General features: G+C 41.2%; 1 protein-coding gene across 3 annotated transcripts in view; it reads left to right on the top strand.

The window, feature by feature from the left end:
* Nucleotides 1-6,674, top strand: part of FIRRM (FIGNL1 interacting regulator of recombination and mitosis) — a 35,303-nt gene extending 28,629 nt beyond the window's left edge. For all 3 annotated transcript variants that reach the window (XM_067463888.1, XM_067463889.1, XM_067463890.1), the window contains one exon: nucleotides 1,913-6,674. In XM_067463888.1, the coding sequence (XP_067319989.1) occupies nucleotides 1,913-2,098 (186 nt within the window). In that variant the 3' untranslated portion in view covers nucleotides 2,099-6,674. The remainder of the gene's footprint in view (nucleotides 1-1,912) is intronic.
* The last annotated feature ends 9,049 nt before the right edge of the window (nucleotides 6,675-15,723 follow it).

Raw genomic sequence — 15,723 nt, 5'->3', positions numbered from 1 at the left:
GTGGTGCCCTGTTCAGAAGATGATTTGTGCATCCCTCCCCATGGAGGCTTCTCCCATCACCCCTGCAAAGAGCCTGCACGTGCTCTCAAAATATGACATTGGTACCAAATACTTCTCTTTCAAGTAATGAGTGAACTTGGGACATCTCTCCTTTGTCCAGGTATATGGATATTGTTTATATGACAGCAGAGGTGATTAAGAGCTCTTTAATGAAGTCCTAGCAGGGGACTAGATTGAGTCAGGGTGATCAGGTGCATGAACCTCCAAATTGGGGGAGGGGGTGATTTTAGAGAGCAACCTCTACATGGGTGTGTGAGGAGCTGGCAGGATCACAGAAGCATCTAGTTACATTGATATGGTCGGTACATGAAATGATGACATTGGCAATGATATCTGCTGGGGTTCTCCAGAGATTCTCCAATTTCACACCTGCCTGCTATCCTTCTTGCTCTCCAGAAAGTATGATGGCTCTGCTGGGGCCTTCAGGGGATGGTCAGCAACAGTGGTATGTGACTCAGTGTAGAGTTAGTCTGCATGGTAAGCCATTAGGGTTGCACTGAAGTTGTTTACCAACACTTACCACATAGCTGAGATTGTATTGTTGCCTTTTACGTTCCTAACTACATCAATGACTGATTGCATCTCCCTATATGAACCTATCTGGGCCATGAGAGCTTAAGGAGAGGCCCTTCTCTTGGTCCCACCTCCATCTCAAGCACGGTTGGTGGGAACGAGAGAGATGGCCTTTTTGGTGGCTACTCCATGACTCTGGAACTCCCTTCTTCCCAGGGAAACCAGAATGGCCCCCTCCCTGCTGCCCTTCCAGTGGCAGGCTAAAACCTTTTTGTTCGGGCAGGCTTTTAAAGAAGGTGGTTTTTAATTTCAAGTCAGAGGCTGCTGTAGTTTTAGCTATGAAAGGGTTTTAATTGGTTTTAAGGATTTTAACTTTATTTTTAATACCATTAATATTTAATTCTGTTTTAATGCTTAATTTTAGGTTTTTATTGTATTGTATTGTATTAGTTTTATTGGGGGTTTTTTAGTCTCTTTCTTAGAGAAATAAAGTGAGATACCACTACTACTACTAATAATAATAATAATAATAATAATAATAATAATAATAATTCAACAGTCATTGCAGCACAGGAAGTATTACCATTTAATAAAGGCAAGGGTTGATCTGGCACCAGAAAAAAATTAGTCAATATTCAGTGTTAGAAGGGCAATGAAGTATCTATCAAGCACATTCTCTTGATGCACAGCATTCACAAGTAAGCCAAGGTTTACAAAAGAGGTATGGCATATAAAGAGTTTCCTGCCATGAAATGAAGACTTGAAAATGGAGATCGAATACCTCTCTTAAGAACAGTTGGTGCCATTGTCAGGTGCTGCAGAGATTGTAACCTTCTTGAGTGATGGGTGATGATTCCAGATAGAAATGTAAAAGACAGTCAGATGTGATTCAAAATTTCAGTGTGAGAGGGAACCCCAACAAATGCTGGCCCATGATCAAGGAAATGATGCACAGAAGGGTCCGGAAAGATTTTGCAAGTATCAAGAGGTAATTATATTTTGAGTAAAGAATTTAAAATATATAACCTAAGAAGATGCAGGTCCCTGTAGTATTGCAACCCTTTTCTAGCTGTTGGTAGTCAGAAGCCAAGGGCCTGGCTTGTAGGAGTCTCTGCCTTAGGTTTTAGGTTGGGCTACCTGAAGGCCAGATTATAAACTTAGTCCCTATGAATAAATAAAAAAAACTTGCATAGCAGGCTACTATGAACAACTTCTGTTGTTGAACAACTTCTGTTGGTCTTGACTGCATTGAGTGATTTCATCTTATTACATATAGCTTACCATTCCTCTATTTTGAAAGTTCATATTATGGAAGTCTTTTTTGGTTTTCATTCCGTAGCCCTCCCCCAAAAGGGCCTGCTACTCACCCAGTGAGGTGCAGTACACATCGGCCATTGACTCCGCTGAAAGAACACTAGAAGTACTGAAGCAGCTGCTCCAGAAGGGTCCGCCCCCCATTTGGCTTGCAAAGAAATTAGACACATTACAGATGACGCTGAGCAATTTAAGGAAGGCCATATGTTGACAATTTAATTCTTCATCTCAAGGTGATGGCCTTATTATTCAGCTCTATGCAAGATGGACAAGCGAAAGCCCAAAAGACAAGCTGCTTCCCACCATGGACAGCCTCAGGTGTTAATGTTGCTTGCTCAGTTTATTTATACATGTTACAGGTATAGAATGGAAAAATCAAGGTAGGAAACCAAGCTAAGCAATCGGCCTTGAAAAAAAATACATCTCCTTTTTTAGATGCCATTCATGTTCAGCGTTATCTCCCAGGATATTTTTCTACCAGCAGGAAGGATATATTACAAGTATGATCAACTGTTGCCCTGAGGCCCTCCCATCTAGTAAAGAAAGCATCCTGCTTACAAATGAAGATTTGCTGCTATATTGTGGTCTTATTCCTCCAACTTAAGCATACGCTCTTCTTTTTTAGTCTTTTTCTTCTCTGAATATGTATTATTTTGATAGATAGTATTAAAATTGATAAATCACATAATAGACAATAGATAATTTGCTTTATAGGATTGACAAGAAAACGCAGTAGGCCAGATCTGAGTACATTACAAGCCAGTGTTATTTTATTTAGGCTGAATCTACACTCCCCTATATCCCAGGATCTGATCCAAGATTATCTGTTTTGAACTGGACTATATGAGTGTACACTGCCATATAATCTGGGATCAGAACCTGGGATATAGGGGAGTGTAGATCCAGACTCCATGCATTAAACAAATTTACATACTGATAGTTGGATATGCGAGAAAATTCTAATTAAAATCCCACTTGAAAATGGAAAACCAAAGGTAAACTAACACAATTGTCAATTAGTGATCAGATTTTCTTACTGAAAAAAAAGATACTTCCTTTTCTACTCTGGTTTCAGTGTTAAACTGTTCAGGAAACTAAAATAGCAGTAGTCCATATATACACAGTAGTCCACAAAGGTAAGGTACATGGAATTCAGGATATCAATATCATAGGCATAAATCCATAAGCATGAAAATTAGCTTTTCCAAGGCACTCTTACAGGACACAGGTAAACACAGGAGATTCAATTCATGAACATGAGAGCTGAAACAGGAACTTGATTCTTTGGCAACGTTGTCTGCTCTGAACACAAAGAAAACATCACTTAATTTAAGCATAGGCCTAGCCAAGAAGCCATGAGTTCCAAGGATTTCTTACAGGGTGCAAGGACTTCTCATGGAGTCTTTCTGACCTAATTAATCTCCTTCACTCCTTCCATGCGGGAGCCCAATCTGATACCATGGGAAAGCTCCCCATCTGCTGAAGACCGCTTCCCCTGACAGACGGAATCCCAAACATCCTCTATCTCATCTACAGCTGCTGGCACTTCTCTCTGATCTAAGGCCTGCAGTTCACCTTGTGGTTCAGCTGGATCACACACAAACCCAGTGAAAAAAGCATCATCTCCTTGTCCTCTGAGGATCCCCCAGCATCTTGCTGCTGAGCCCCAACACAAGCCTGGATGGTTGTCAAAAGCAGAACCATGTAGAGCACTCTGCAATACTGATAAATATAACTTGGCACACTATCTTGGCCCCGCTTGATTCAACTTAATTTCGAATTTTAAGTTAGGAATAAATTCCACGAATCTGTGTTTTGAGACTAGGGCATCAGTTAACATAAGGTGGTATCAAGTGACTATGTTGGTGTAATGAGTTACTTGTTAGAACTCAACGCTCTAGCAGTATGTAACATGAATGAAGTTCCTCTGCAATTGAAGACTTGTTCCCAAATCTAGACCCACATCCTTGAAATGTAGCACATATATTCATTAAAAGCTTCAACATATATCTGTGTAGAACTCGGGAACATCGTTAAACCATCCCTGACGAAACATAGTGGTGGAAGTAAAAGCCGGGAGGAGAAAGAGGGTTAAAAGTACAGGAGAGAGGGAGGTAGTGTTGTGTGTTTAAGTTTCCCTGAAATGTGTTTTTAAAAGAAAAAGATATTCTCTCAGGCTAGGAAGAGTTGCAGGCATAAAACCCTTGTTAGTAGTAATTAGATACCATGAGACTCCGAAGGAGAGCTGCTAAAACCACAGAAGAATTTTAAATCACCAGAGAACCCTGGTAGGTATTTAATGCCAGACAAACACAGTTCAGTATCTTCCTGGTAAAGAAAACAGAATCTGCTAAACAAACAGAGACACTGCAGTGATTTTTATAAACAGTGGGAGCATTCTATTAATCCCAAATTCCAGAATTCTTGAGAAGACCCTCAGCCTCAGTTATATATTTCAACAGGCACCCTTCTTCGTCTTGCCTCCATTTACCATCCTGTCAACCTGGGGTCCCCAGATGTTTTTGGCCTTCAACTCCCAGAAATCCTAACAGCTGGTAAACTGGCTGGGATTTCTAGGAGTTGTAGGCCAAAAACATCTGGGGACCCCAGGTTGAGAACCACTGCTGTAATGTATGTCAGGCATCTGTGAAGACAGCCAGCCATCATATCAAAACCCTCAAGAACTGTATATTTAAGACACAGCTACCTCCAGGTGTATATTAATGCCATTATCCCCTGTGGTGTGAGTTCTGTTCAATACAGCTGTCTATTCTTCTCTCAATGGTTCTAGTTTTCCCTGCTTTATAGTTTTTTCTATCCACTCTTGAGAGTTAACATTCTGTAAAAACTCAAATATCAGATACAAATAAAGCATGCATATATAAACGGCATATCCAAGTGATCATGTATGTGTGCATATTGGTGTACTGCAAAATGTTAGTGCTCAAAAAAGGGCTTTTTATATACAAGAACAGCTGGTCTTGAGCAAGAGCTTTTTATATACAAGAACAACGGAAAATGGCCCTCCCGCAAAACCTACTTTTAGGGCCAGGCAGCTGCATCCTTCAACAGTAGGATTTCCAAGGTGCAGCTAGAGCAATATGGGCAACTGCAAACACACCAGGGCCATTTTTCCTTCTGCAAGGTTGGGCCATAAAAACATATTTCAGCATGCAAGTAATAACATGTCACTAGACAGTCTCCTTCCTCCCTTTAGCAATGAGGCATCTAGCTGCCTCACTGCTTCACTGGCATCAGGCTTCACTGCTCGAACTGCTAGAACAAGGCTGGCCTTTTTTGAAAATGGCATTCATAACATTTTGGGAAAACCAGGAATCTTTTGGAAAGGTATGACCTTGTTAGCGATTGTAACCTTATGTAAAGTATGATCTTCCTGAGAAGAGTTTAAAAATTGCTTGAGTCAAGCTTCTCCTTAGTGGTAGATATCCACTAGCCTTCATGCAAAGCAATTAGGTTTCTCAGCTGTTAGACTGATATACCTAGAACAGTTCCTTGAACTATTAGGAACAAAGATATGCCAATGCCCAAAAAACAAGTTTCAGAAGTGTTATTTTCAGTTGCCCAAAATCATATAATCTTCCTTAAAACATCTTTGTTTAAATCATGCTCTCAGGAGACCAAAAATAAGTAGACTTCTTTAAAAGTAACGTATCTGGTTAACTCACAAACTTCCATGTATTCAGCATACAGGTGCATTGCTTATCAATCCTGTTACACATAGATGTGAAGTAGTTTTTCTGTGCAGAGAATACAGGGCATCTTTCTGATAATCTTAGCAGTCCAAAGTCTAAGCATCTCTCTGTTCTGAGAGTCTAACAGAGTCTGTCCAGTCTGAGAGTCTAATCGCATCTGTACATTCTAAAATGGAGTCTGAGATCTGAATAGTCCCAGATCTGGTCACATGGTCTGTAGTCCTTCCCACAACATAGAGTTAAGGAAACTTGAATGCCACTACACACATACACAATATAGTAAGCTATCTGAATTGTGCGCTTAACAAATAACTGGTATAGGAGGCTTGAAGAAGGTTGCTATTTCCAACACGCCTGGCCTTCAAGGCATGTTTAAAGTGCTGGCATAGTGTGACATAGTTGACGCCAGTGGATCTCTGTTGTCGTAGCTACATCTTCCAAGGCGGAAACTGAGTCTATTTTTTAAGGCAGCAAGCAGGGGATACTTGCATTCCTTGTTTCAATCTTGCGTTTATTTCCCAGAAAAGTAGAACACACAAAATGTATGTCATAAGAAAATTCCCAATATGGCAATGATGTATGAACAAATTATGTTTTTAATTAATCAAAACTGAGAATTAAGAATGCAAAGGAATTTTAAAACACTAACTACAAGAATTTCTGTCAATTAAAATCAGGTTTGAAGATTTGATTTCTTACATATTTTTGTTGTGTGCACCCTTTTTTCAGGATTCTTAGTTCAATAGGAATTTTTAAACAACTCAATCTTTGAGTGATACGTCTGAGTTGCTCTGAATAACAAGATCTGAAATTCATTTATGCTCCAAGTACTGCAATTTAACTGAATTGCTTTCTCAGTTTGGTTTAGGTCCTAACCTAAGTGAATGCAAAACCAGGTGATTTATTGATGTATTGAACACAGGGAATAGCCTTCCCACAAGTACAATTGAACGATGTGTCCCCTGCCACTCCACAAATGTAATGTAACAGGCCATTTTAGGTGAATTACCCTGGAAATTTCTATGCAGAAGAGGCATAAAAATGCACCAATAAAAATAAGACTTTTGAAACCTGGTAGAGTGTTATTGACATTTTCTTCATCTTCTCCCTTATACACAAAAGCAGAGGCAAGCTTTCTATGCTGCAATACTGCTGGGTAAATACTGACTCCAGAGGGTAATATAACCAGAGGCTCCTCCATTGTAACATGTTTTCTATCACATGTTTGCTCCATCCATAACCTTGTCAATCCCAACAGTTTTGCAGAGCTTTTTTCTATTTCAAAGATGCTAGGAAGGAGAACAAATCAGCCAAAGATAGATAAATGTAACATTCCTTACAGCACTCGGAGCAGGAAGCTGAATAAACACAATAAATAAACAATGGGGTATTATTATTTCAATTTTTCTGTTGGCAGAAGCGAGACAATACTGCCACCCTAAATAGATTTACCGCAAAGTAAACTCCACTAAACAAAGTTAACATCAAGTAAACATAGGAATTGAAGTACCTGAAGAATCTTGTGATAAAGAGCTCAAATTTGAACCAGTATCTTAGCCTGTAGAGTTCAAGGCTGCTCCATTTCAATGTTCAAAATACATAACACTCTAGCCCTTTCTCATCTGGTGATGTTCTTGGGCCATCCTGATCCCTGATACATTATCATGAATAATACTGAATTCTTTAATACAAATATATTCACCCCTTGGCAAATCTGGACATGAGACTGAGAAAAGGTTGTCTTCAGGACACAAAATAAGTGCGTCATTCCTCAACATGACTGCGGCTTGGTGCTCGCAATGAAATCTCCCATCTATCCACACATTTCTAGCACTGCAATAGCTGAAAACTTCAACTGAGCATTGAGAAATACAATGTAGGCAGCCAAAGGAAAGCAGCAGGCTAAAGAGTAACTACGCAAAAGAGAACACGACAGAAGTAAGCCTGTGAACTATTCTTGTCGTGTCAGTCTTTGCAATGCTAGAAATTTAGGGACTGCTCAAAATTTTATTTGGGGAGCAGAATTCCTATTTTGAGATTTTTGTTTGTGTCAGGAGCGACTTGAGAAACTGCAAGTTGCTTCTGGTGTGAGAGAATTGGCTGCATGCAGAGACGTTGCCCAGGGGATGCCCAGATGTGTTACCATCCTGTGGGAGGCTTCTCTCATGTCTCCTCATGAGAAGATGGAGCTGACAGACGGGAGCTCACCCCACTCCCTAGATCTGAGCAAGGATGTGTTACCATCCTGTGAGAGGCTTCTCTCATGGGAAGCTGGAGCTGACATACAGGAGCTCACCCCACTCCCTGGATTCAAACCGCTAACTTTTCAGTCAGTCCTGCTTGCACAAGGGTTTAATCCATTGCGCCACTGGGCAATGCCCTCATTTGCCCCTCCCTATAGTTATATTCCTGAACGTGTGCGAGAGCTGCTTCTGCTAATCCTTCTCACTGAACCAAAGGAACTCTGGACGCATCTAGACTCGAGAATTCATACGGTTTGGCACCACTTTCACTGCTATGTCTAGGTGCAACTGAATCCCAGAAGTTGTAGTTTTACAAGGGCTTCAGCCTTCTCTGCCAAAGAGTGCTGGTGCCTCACCAAACTAGAACTGCACAATTCCATACCATTGAACCATGGACCATGGCAGTTAAAGGGATGTGAAATTGCATTCATTCTACAGTGTTACTCAGGCATGAGCAAACTTCGGCCCTTCAGGTGTTTTGGACTTCAACTCCCACAATTCCTGGCCTCAAGCCCCTTCCTTTTCCCCCTCAGCCGCTTAAGCGGCTGAGGGGGGAAAGGAAGGGGCTTGAGGCCAGGAATTGTGGGAGTTGAAGTCCAAAATGCCTGAAGGGCTGAGGTTTGCCCATGCCTGGTGTAGATTCATCCCTTTTCTCCATTGAGACCTATTGCAGGAGGACTGAACAAACCATGGCCCCAGAGATTGTTTCTATAGCTCTTGACAGCCCCCAAGGCTCTTGCAACCCCAGGAAGAGGGCAAGTGCATTACCTGGAAACTCCTAGGTCTGACTATTCACCTTTTACACACCCTGCAAAACCTGTCCTGAAGCACAGTGTAGCATTTCCCCACCTTTACTCTCCAAAAATAATTTTGAATGTGCCATTCAACCCCCAAAGCATCACAGGAGGATAAAACTGGGACCATAGTAATTGTGTCAGAGCATTCATGGTGCCTCTCAAACACATCTATCCCTGTTCCACGTCCCATTTGCTTGAAGCATCCTTATACCTGCTCAGACACTAATAGCTTCATCCCAGTCTGAAGACCCTTTAGAGAGGAGCAGAACTACGGTTGTCATGACAACAGCACCTGCCTGGTACCCAGCACCAGGTATCCTGATACAACCTGGCCCTATGGTGCGAGAGCAACTGGCTAAAAATAGACTGGGTTTCTCCCGTCACCATCAGGCCACCTTCCACTGCTCTGACACAGAAGCCACTTTGTTTTGGTTGAATGCACAGAACAGGAACACAATGGACCAAAGTGGAGAGGGATGGAAACAGGGATGAGGTTTACTCAGCATCTCATCAGTTATACCTGGGACAGGTAAACCTCACCTACCATCCTGGATCAATGCATTCCATAGGATGCCCATTGTCTGATTTTTATTAATGTGGTACTTCCCTATTGTCCCTATTCCCTGTTGCAATTAATTCCAGCACAGACAATTGAAATAAAGCTTATTCTTTGTCTATCCTTACACACACACACCCTCCCCAAATCATCTTTCTTGAGACTATTTGCAGACTAAAAGAGAGATCTGTTGTATATATCGATGTCTAATAATAACAGCTACTTCTATTGGGCAAAAAAATAATAATAGGGAAGAGTAAAACAAAAATGAAGAACAACCTACAATACAATAGATAGGAATACAAACCAAACGTAACTGGAGTTGTGTCCATTGGGGAGAAAGGTCTGATGTCCCTTCCACACAGCCCTATATCTCAGAATATCAAGGCAGAAAATCCCACATTATCTGAGTATGGACTCAGATAACCCAGTTCAAAGCTATTAATGCAATCTGATTTTGTATATGGAATACAAAGGGGTATGATTTTGGCCTCAGGCAGCAAAATGTCCTAGGTTGCCCTAGGATGAAGGCAATATATGATGCCAAGCAATAGCTGAAGCACTGGGGGACCTGTGGGTAAGAAATACGCCAGATCAGTTGTAGGTTGTTAATATTTAAAATGAATCAATGGACGCATGAAAAAGCATTCAAGTGAAGCATGGCAAAAAAGATACAAGAGTAGAGCAATACTTTAAGAGGACAGTCAAGCCAAAGGTAAATAGGCAAAGAATCAGCAGCAATTGTGTTTGAAGAAAACTATGCTTAGGGTTAACTGTGTCCCTAGTTGCGCTCTCCTATTGCTTAAGCTACCAAAGAAAATTCATAACTTCCCGAGATGCAATTGAATATACAAAAAATTATCTGCAAACAGTACAGGTCATGCATTTACTTTAATATACATGTATTCAGACCCCTTACTCCTTTTATTAAATTATATTAGCGTGTATACGAGTGAGAAGACAGAAAAGCTTGATGAAGACAATAATGTTGGGGAAAATTGAAGGAAAAAGGAAGAGGGGCCAACCAAGGACAAGATGGATGGATGGCTTGACCTTCAAGGAGCTGGGGGTGGCTACAGCCAACAGGGAGCTCTGACGTGGGATGGTCCATGAGGTCACAGAGTCGGAAGCGACTGAACCAATAAACAACAACAAATATACATGCCCAGGTGTCATTGGGACCACTGCTTGCTCGCCTGCTTGCCTTCTTCTCCAACTCCGAGAGTCTATCTCTCTCTGTGGCTTTTTTCCCTTCCTTCATTTCTCTTATACACTTCTACCCACACCCCCAACTTCTCTTTCTTTTCTCCTTCCTTTGCTTTCTCTCATGCACCTTCCCCTCTCTTCTTTATTTCCTTTCTCCTCCCTTCTTTTTCTCTCTTCGGTTCCTTTCATAACCCCTTCTTTCTTTCCTTCTTCCTCTTTCTTTCTCTTCTTATGCTTTTCCCCTTTTTCCTTCACTCCTCCCTCTCTTCCTTAATTCCTTCCCTTTAAATACATGTCACTTAGCGTCAGCCAAGCTGCTTCACTTCCTTGCTTTCTCAGTAACGACACAGAGGGCCACTTCACCTAGCAACAGCCAATCCTTCACCTAGCCAAAGCTTATCCACTTTTCTTCCTATTCTTTCCTTCAGCTCTGGGCCTGACAGGGGTGGTTCTTTCCGTTTTTCAGAGACAACGCTGATGGAATTGTTCCAGGAGTTGAGTGTGATGTCTGTAGACAGTCCACGTTTCGCAGATGTATAAGAGGGTTGGGAGGACAATAGCTATATAAACAAGCACCTTGGTATCCCTACGGATGCCCCAACCCTCAAACACTCTCTGCTTCAATCCTCAAACACTCACTGCCTCAAATACTCTCTGCTTCATTCAGAAAAATGCTGCACTTGTAGAGCTCAGGCGGTGTTGTGGATGAGTACTCAGTTCATAGAAAGACTGGAGTCGATGCATTATTTCCACCATAGATGTACCAGGATCTTAGGTTGCAAATCATGTTAGAAAATAGTGTTGTATGCATCCCTTAAGTATGGGGACAGAGAGGTCAGTACGCTTTTTCCAAATTGTTATGTGACCACTCACAATACCCAAGACCTTTCGGATAATATGTAGAGGTAAGCCCTACTTTTCCTAGTGTATGCAAATTTCAAAATGGACTTATACCACTAGGTGGCAGCACTTCTCAGGAATTCCTCTTAATTTAAGCATGAAGTGTTTTGACAAGGAACAGAGCCAAGCATTTGCTTCCATCCAGTACCTTCAGATCAGTCAAATTGTTCCCCATCTTTCTTGGCCATCCTTTTAACACTCATTTCAGCTTAGCCCTTGCCCTAAAAGAACTGGCACTTTTCTGGAACTTTCTTATGCCTTTAACTGGTACAGGTTGAACATCCTTTTTCCAGAAGGGTTTGGGATTTCAGATTTTGTTGGACTTGAGGATTATCAGGATTTGCCTATATGTAAATAATGACCTATCTTAGATTGGAACAAACTCTATGCACAAAATTAATTTGCCTTTCATATATGACGTATACACATAGCCTGAAGGTAAACAAAGTTTGTGGATATTAAAATTTCAGTGGCAAAGATGTCACCATCTCAGCTACCTCTGTGGACCATTTTTTTATTTTGGAGTCTTTTGGTTTTTGGAATTCCAGAGAAGGGATGCTCAACCTGTAAATGACAGATACAATAGAAAGACACAAAAAGGGTGAAATATTAAAGGTTTCCTGGAACTCCTGAAGACTTCCATGAATAAGGCAGTGCTATAGTAAAGGCAAAGGTTTTCCCTTGGCATTAAGTCTAGTCGTGTCCAACTCTGGGGGTTGGTGCTCATCTCCATTTCTAAGCCAAAGAGCCAGCGTTGTCCATAGACACCTCCAAGGTCATGTGGCTGGCATGACAGCATGGAGCAGCAATACCTTCTTGCAGAAACGGTACCTATTGATCTACTCACATTTGCATGTTTTCGAACTGCTAGGTTGGCAGAAGCTGGGGCTAACAGTGGGAGCTCACACTGCTCCCTGGATTCAAACCACCAACCTTTTGATCAGCAAGTTCAGCAGCTCAGTGGTTTAACCCACACAGAAAAAAAACCCTTGTCTTGAAGAAGCTTAGCCAAGGAAGACAATGTCTGAATTCAACCCATGATAAAATATGTTAAGGGTCATCGTTTTTAAGCTCCCTCCAAGTGTTGTGAAGAAAATGATACAGAAAAACATGGAAACCTATCTTAATAACTCTTTATCCTTGTCAAGTAGGTTGGTATAATTATCCACAAGCAGTAAATAAGTCTGAGAGATATTTGCATTGTCTCTTACAAGGGGAGACAGTGATTGGGCAGATAATTTAAGAAATTGATTACTGACTTTGTACTTTGGTGGAAAACTTGCTCTCTTTGGTAGTGAAGACTAAAGACTGTTTAAGGCTACAGTTCCCATGTTTCCATAGCATTGAGCCATGGCAATTAAAGCTGTATTAATTCTACAGTGTAGATGCTCCCCTAGTTGATTCTATCAACTGGGCTCAGGTCATGGTGCCATATGAATTTTGCCCTCATGTGGTCCATATAGAGTATAATTCTACATATGTGTGTGTGTCTAAGGTATTAGTCCCATTCAGTTAAGTTTAGTTGGATCTACACTGCCATATGACCCAGTTTCAGAATCCAGAGTATCTGCTTTGAACTGGATTATATGAGTCTACATTGCCATATAATCCAGTTCAAAGCAGATAATCCAGATTCAGAAACTGGATTATTTGACAGTGTAGATGGGGCCTTAGACGTTCTCCTAAATTATTGTGTATTATTACCGTCCAACCAGATGGAAAAAACCCAGAATTTGGAGATATTACTTATCTCTTCTATTTTTACTTTAACGGTTGTATTTCTGAACATTTGTTGCCTGCTATATTTATATCTCCTTCCACTGTGTTTATACATTATTTAGTTATTTAAAGCATTAATCTGCCTGGCGCCTTTCAGTTTGCCAAATCTCCCAGGGTGGCTCATGATGAAGTAAAACAATCTCAGTACAACCATATGTAAAACTGACACAGCGGAATTGGTAAAATATAGAGCAATAGAATCAAAGACATCCGTGCCCATCAGCAAAAATAACAGCTTAGGTGAACTATCCGAAGTATTATTACTCATAACTGTCAAAAATGGGCACTGCATACCAAAATACAACCTGATACATTTTATCTAGGAGATATGTGGATATTTTATGACATACCTTCCAACAGTTCACATATGAAAACCAGGACAAGTGCAACTAAGCAACATCCGAGTGTGCTCAAGATGGCAAAAGCTGGTAATAAGGAAGAATAGACAAGCGAGGAGAGGCTGCAGCAGCTAACTGTCGTCTTTCCTTTCCTACCCTCGCTTTACACTCCTATACAATCTTTGCTATTTCCAGACATGCTGGGTTTTTTGATGCAATAGTAGCCAGGCTCAGATGGGATTAATCAAAAAGTCCTTCCTGCCAATTTTGGGGCCTTGTTTGCACTATTTTGTAGGACTAGAAAAAGAAGGCCACGGTGGGGGAAGAACAAGGGGATTGTGAAACAGATTGATGACACATTCATTGGAGATTGTTATCCTAAATCAACAGTCTTAATGTGGATTTGTTTGTATACCTTGGAGTGACTTGTTTTAATAGAGCCAGCGCTCAGTTTCAGCCATAGCCCAACCACCAGATATATTGGACTACAACAGTCATTAACCCTCCCCCCCCCCACACACACACACATCAGTTTAGCCAGTGGATGCTGGGAGAGATAGCCCAACACATCAAGAAGACAATGGGTTGGGGAAAGCTATAACTTATTAGAGGTCTTTGAGGATCCTAGCAACAAGGAAAGGATGGGATATGCGGTGCCTTCAGAAGATTTTATTCTGAATGAGATGTTTAACTTTTCTGGGGGACTTAGGCCCATTCCACACAGCTGAATAAAATCCCACGTGATCTTCTTTGAACTGGAATATATAGCAGTGTGGACACAGTTAACCCAGTTCAAAGCAGATATTTTCGGATTTCCTGCCTTGATATTCTGGGTTATATGGCTGTGTGGAAGGGCCCTAAGGCACTTGTATAGTACACTTTTGCTTAAGCTCTGTGTTAGATCATCATCATCATTACTTATTACCGTATTTACCCTGCCTTTTCCCTAAGACCAGGAGCCGTATAAATTACATACAATACTGTTACAAGACAAATATTAAAATTGAATCAAATTATTGACACATTTTGTAAAAATGTTGTCACCCCTCCACTTCTGTGGATTTGACTTTTGTGAATTTGTGTGTAACACAATGTTTGTTCCTGGGTTATAAATGTCGTTTCCTAATTGGTTCTGTCATAAAAAAATATAGTAAAGGTAAATGTTTCCCCTCACATTAAGTCCAGTTGTGTCCGACTCTGGGGGTTGGGGCTAATCTCCATTTCTAAGCCGAAGAGCCAGCGTTGTATGTAGACACTTCCAAGGTCATGTGGCCAGCATGACTGCATGAAGCGCTGTTATCTTCCCACCAGAGTGGTACCTATTTATCTACTCATATCTGCATGTTTTAAAACTGCTAGGTTGGCAGAAGTTGGGGCTAACAGCGGAAGCTCACCCCACTCCCTGGATTCGAACCTGTGACCTTTCTGTCAGCAAGTTCAGCAGTTCAGCGGTTTAACCCACTGCGCCACCAGGGGCTCCCATAAAAATAATAGAAAAAGTTTATTAAATTGCAAAATTTTGTGGGACCTCTGCAGCACATTTTGCTCTAGCTTTTCAATGACTATCTCAGAGAGTCTCAACCAATTCAGCATTGTTTGTGGCAGACATGGGGGAAAAAAAACAAATTTCTGGAGTATAACAACTACTTTGAAAGTAAGTACCACACAATTAAACAGGAAATAACACTTTCAAATCAGGAACTTTTTTTTTTCAAAAAAAATTGTTTGTTACATAGTGTTATTCACAAATGTTCCCTTGAGAAACCTCTAGGTCTTTAAGTATGGTAAACTTTATCCAGGCATGCTAGAGACTTCTAGAGAGAATGCCTTCTGCTTCCAATGAAAATTCACCCGAGTCATGCCGGATTTTTTTTTTTCGTGTCAGAAGTGACTTGAGAAACTGCAAGTCGTTTCTGGTGTGAGAGAATTGGCTGTCTGCAAGGATGTTTCCCAGGGGATGCCCAGATGTTTGGTGTTCTACCATCCTTGTGGGAAGCTTCTCTCATGTCCCCTCATGGGGAGCTGGAGCTGACAGAGGGAGCTTAAACCGCTATCCCTGAATTTGAACCGCTGACCTGCCTGTCATTAGTCCTGCCAGCAGTTATACTCATTGCGCTATTGGGGGCTCCTAGTCATGCCAGTAATGCCTCACCAAACTATAATTCCCATGATTGCATAACATGACACTGTGGCAGTTAAAGCGGTGTCCAACTGCATTCATTCTACAGTGTAGAGCACCCGAACAATGTCTTCACTCTAAGAATTTCTGGGAAAGTCCTGCTATAACCAGTCACTGTGACACTA

This window comes from Anolis sagrei, chromosome 2, assembly GCF_037176765.1.
Source record: "Anolis sagrei isolate rAnoSag1 chromosome 2, rAnoSag1.mat, whole genome shotgun sequence".
NCBI classification, from domain to species: Eukaryota; Metazoa; Chordata; class Lepidosauria; order Squamata; family Dactyloidae; genus Anolis; species Anolis sagrei.
This window is presented reverse-complemented; position numbering and strand designations above follow the sequence as displayed.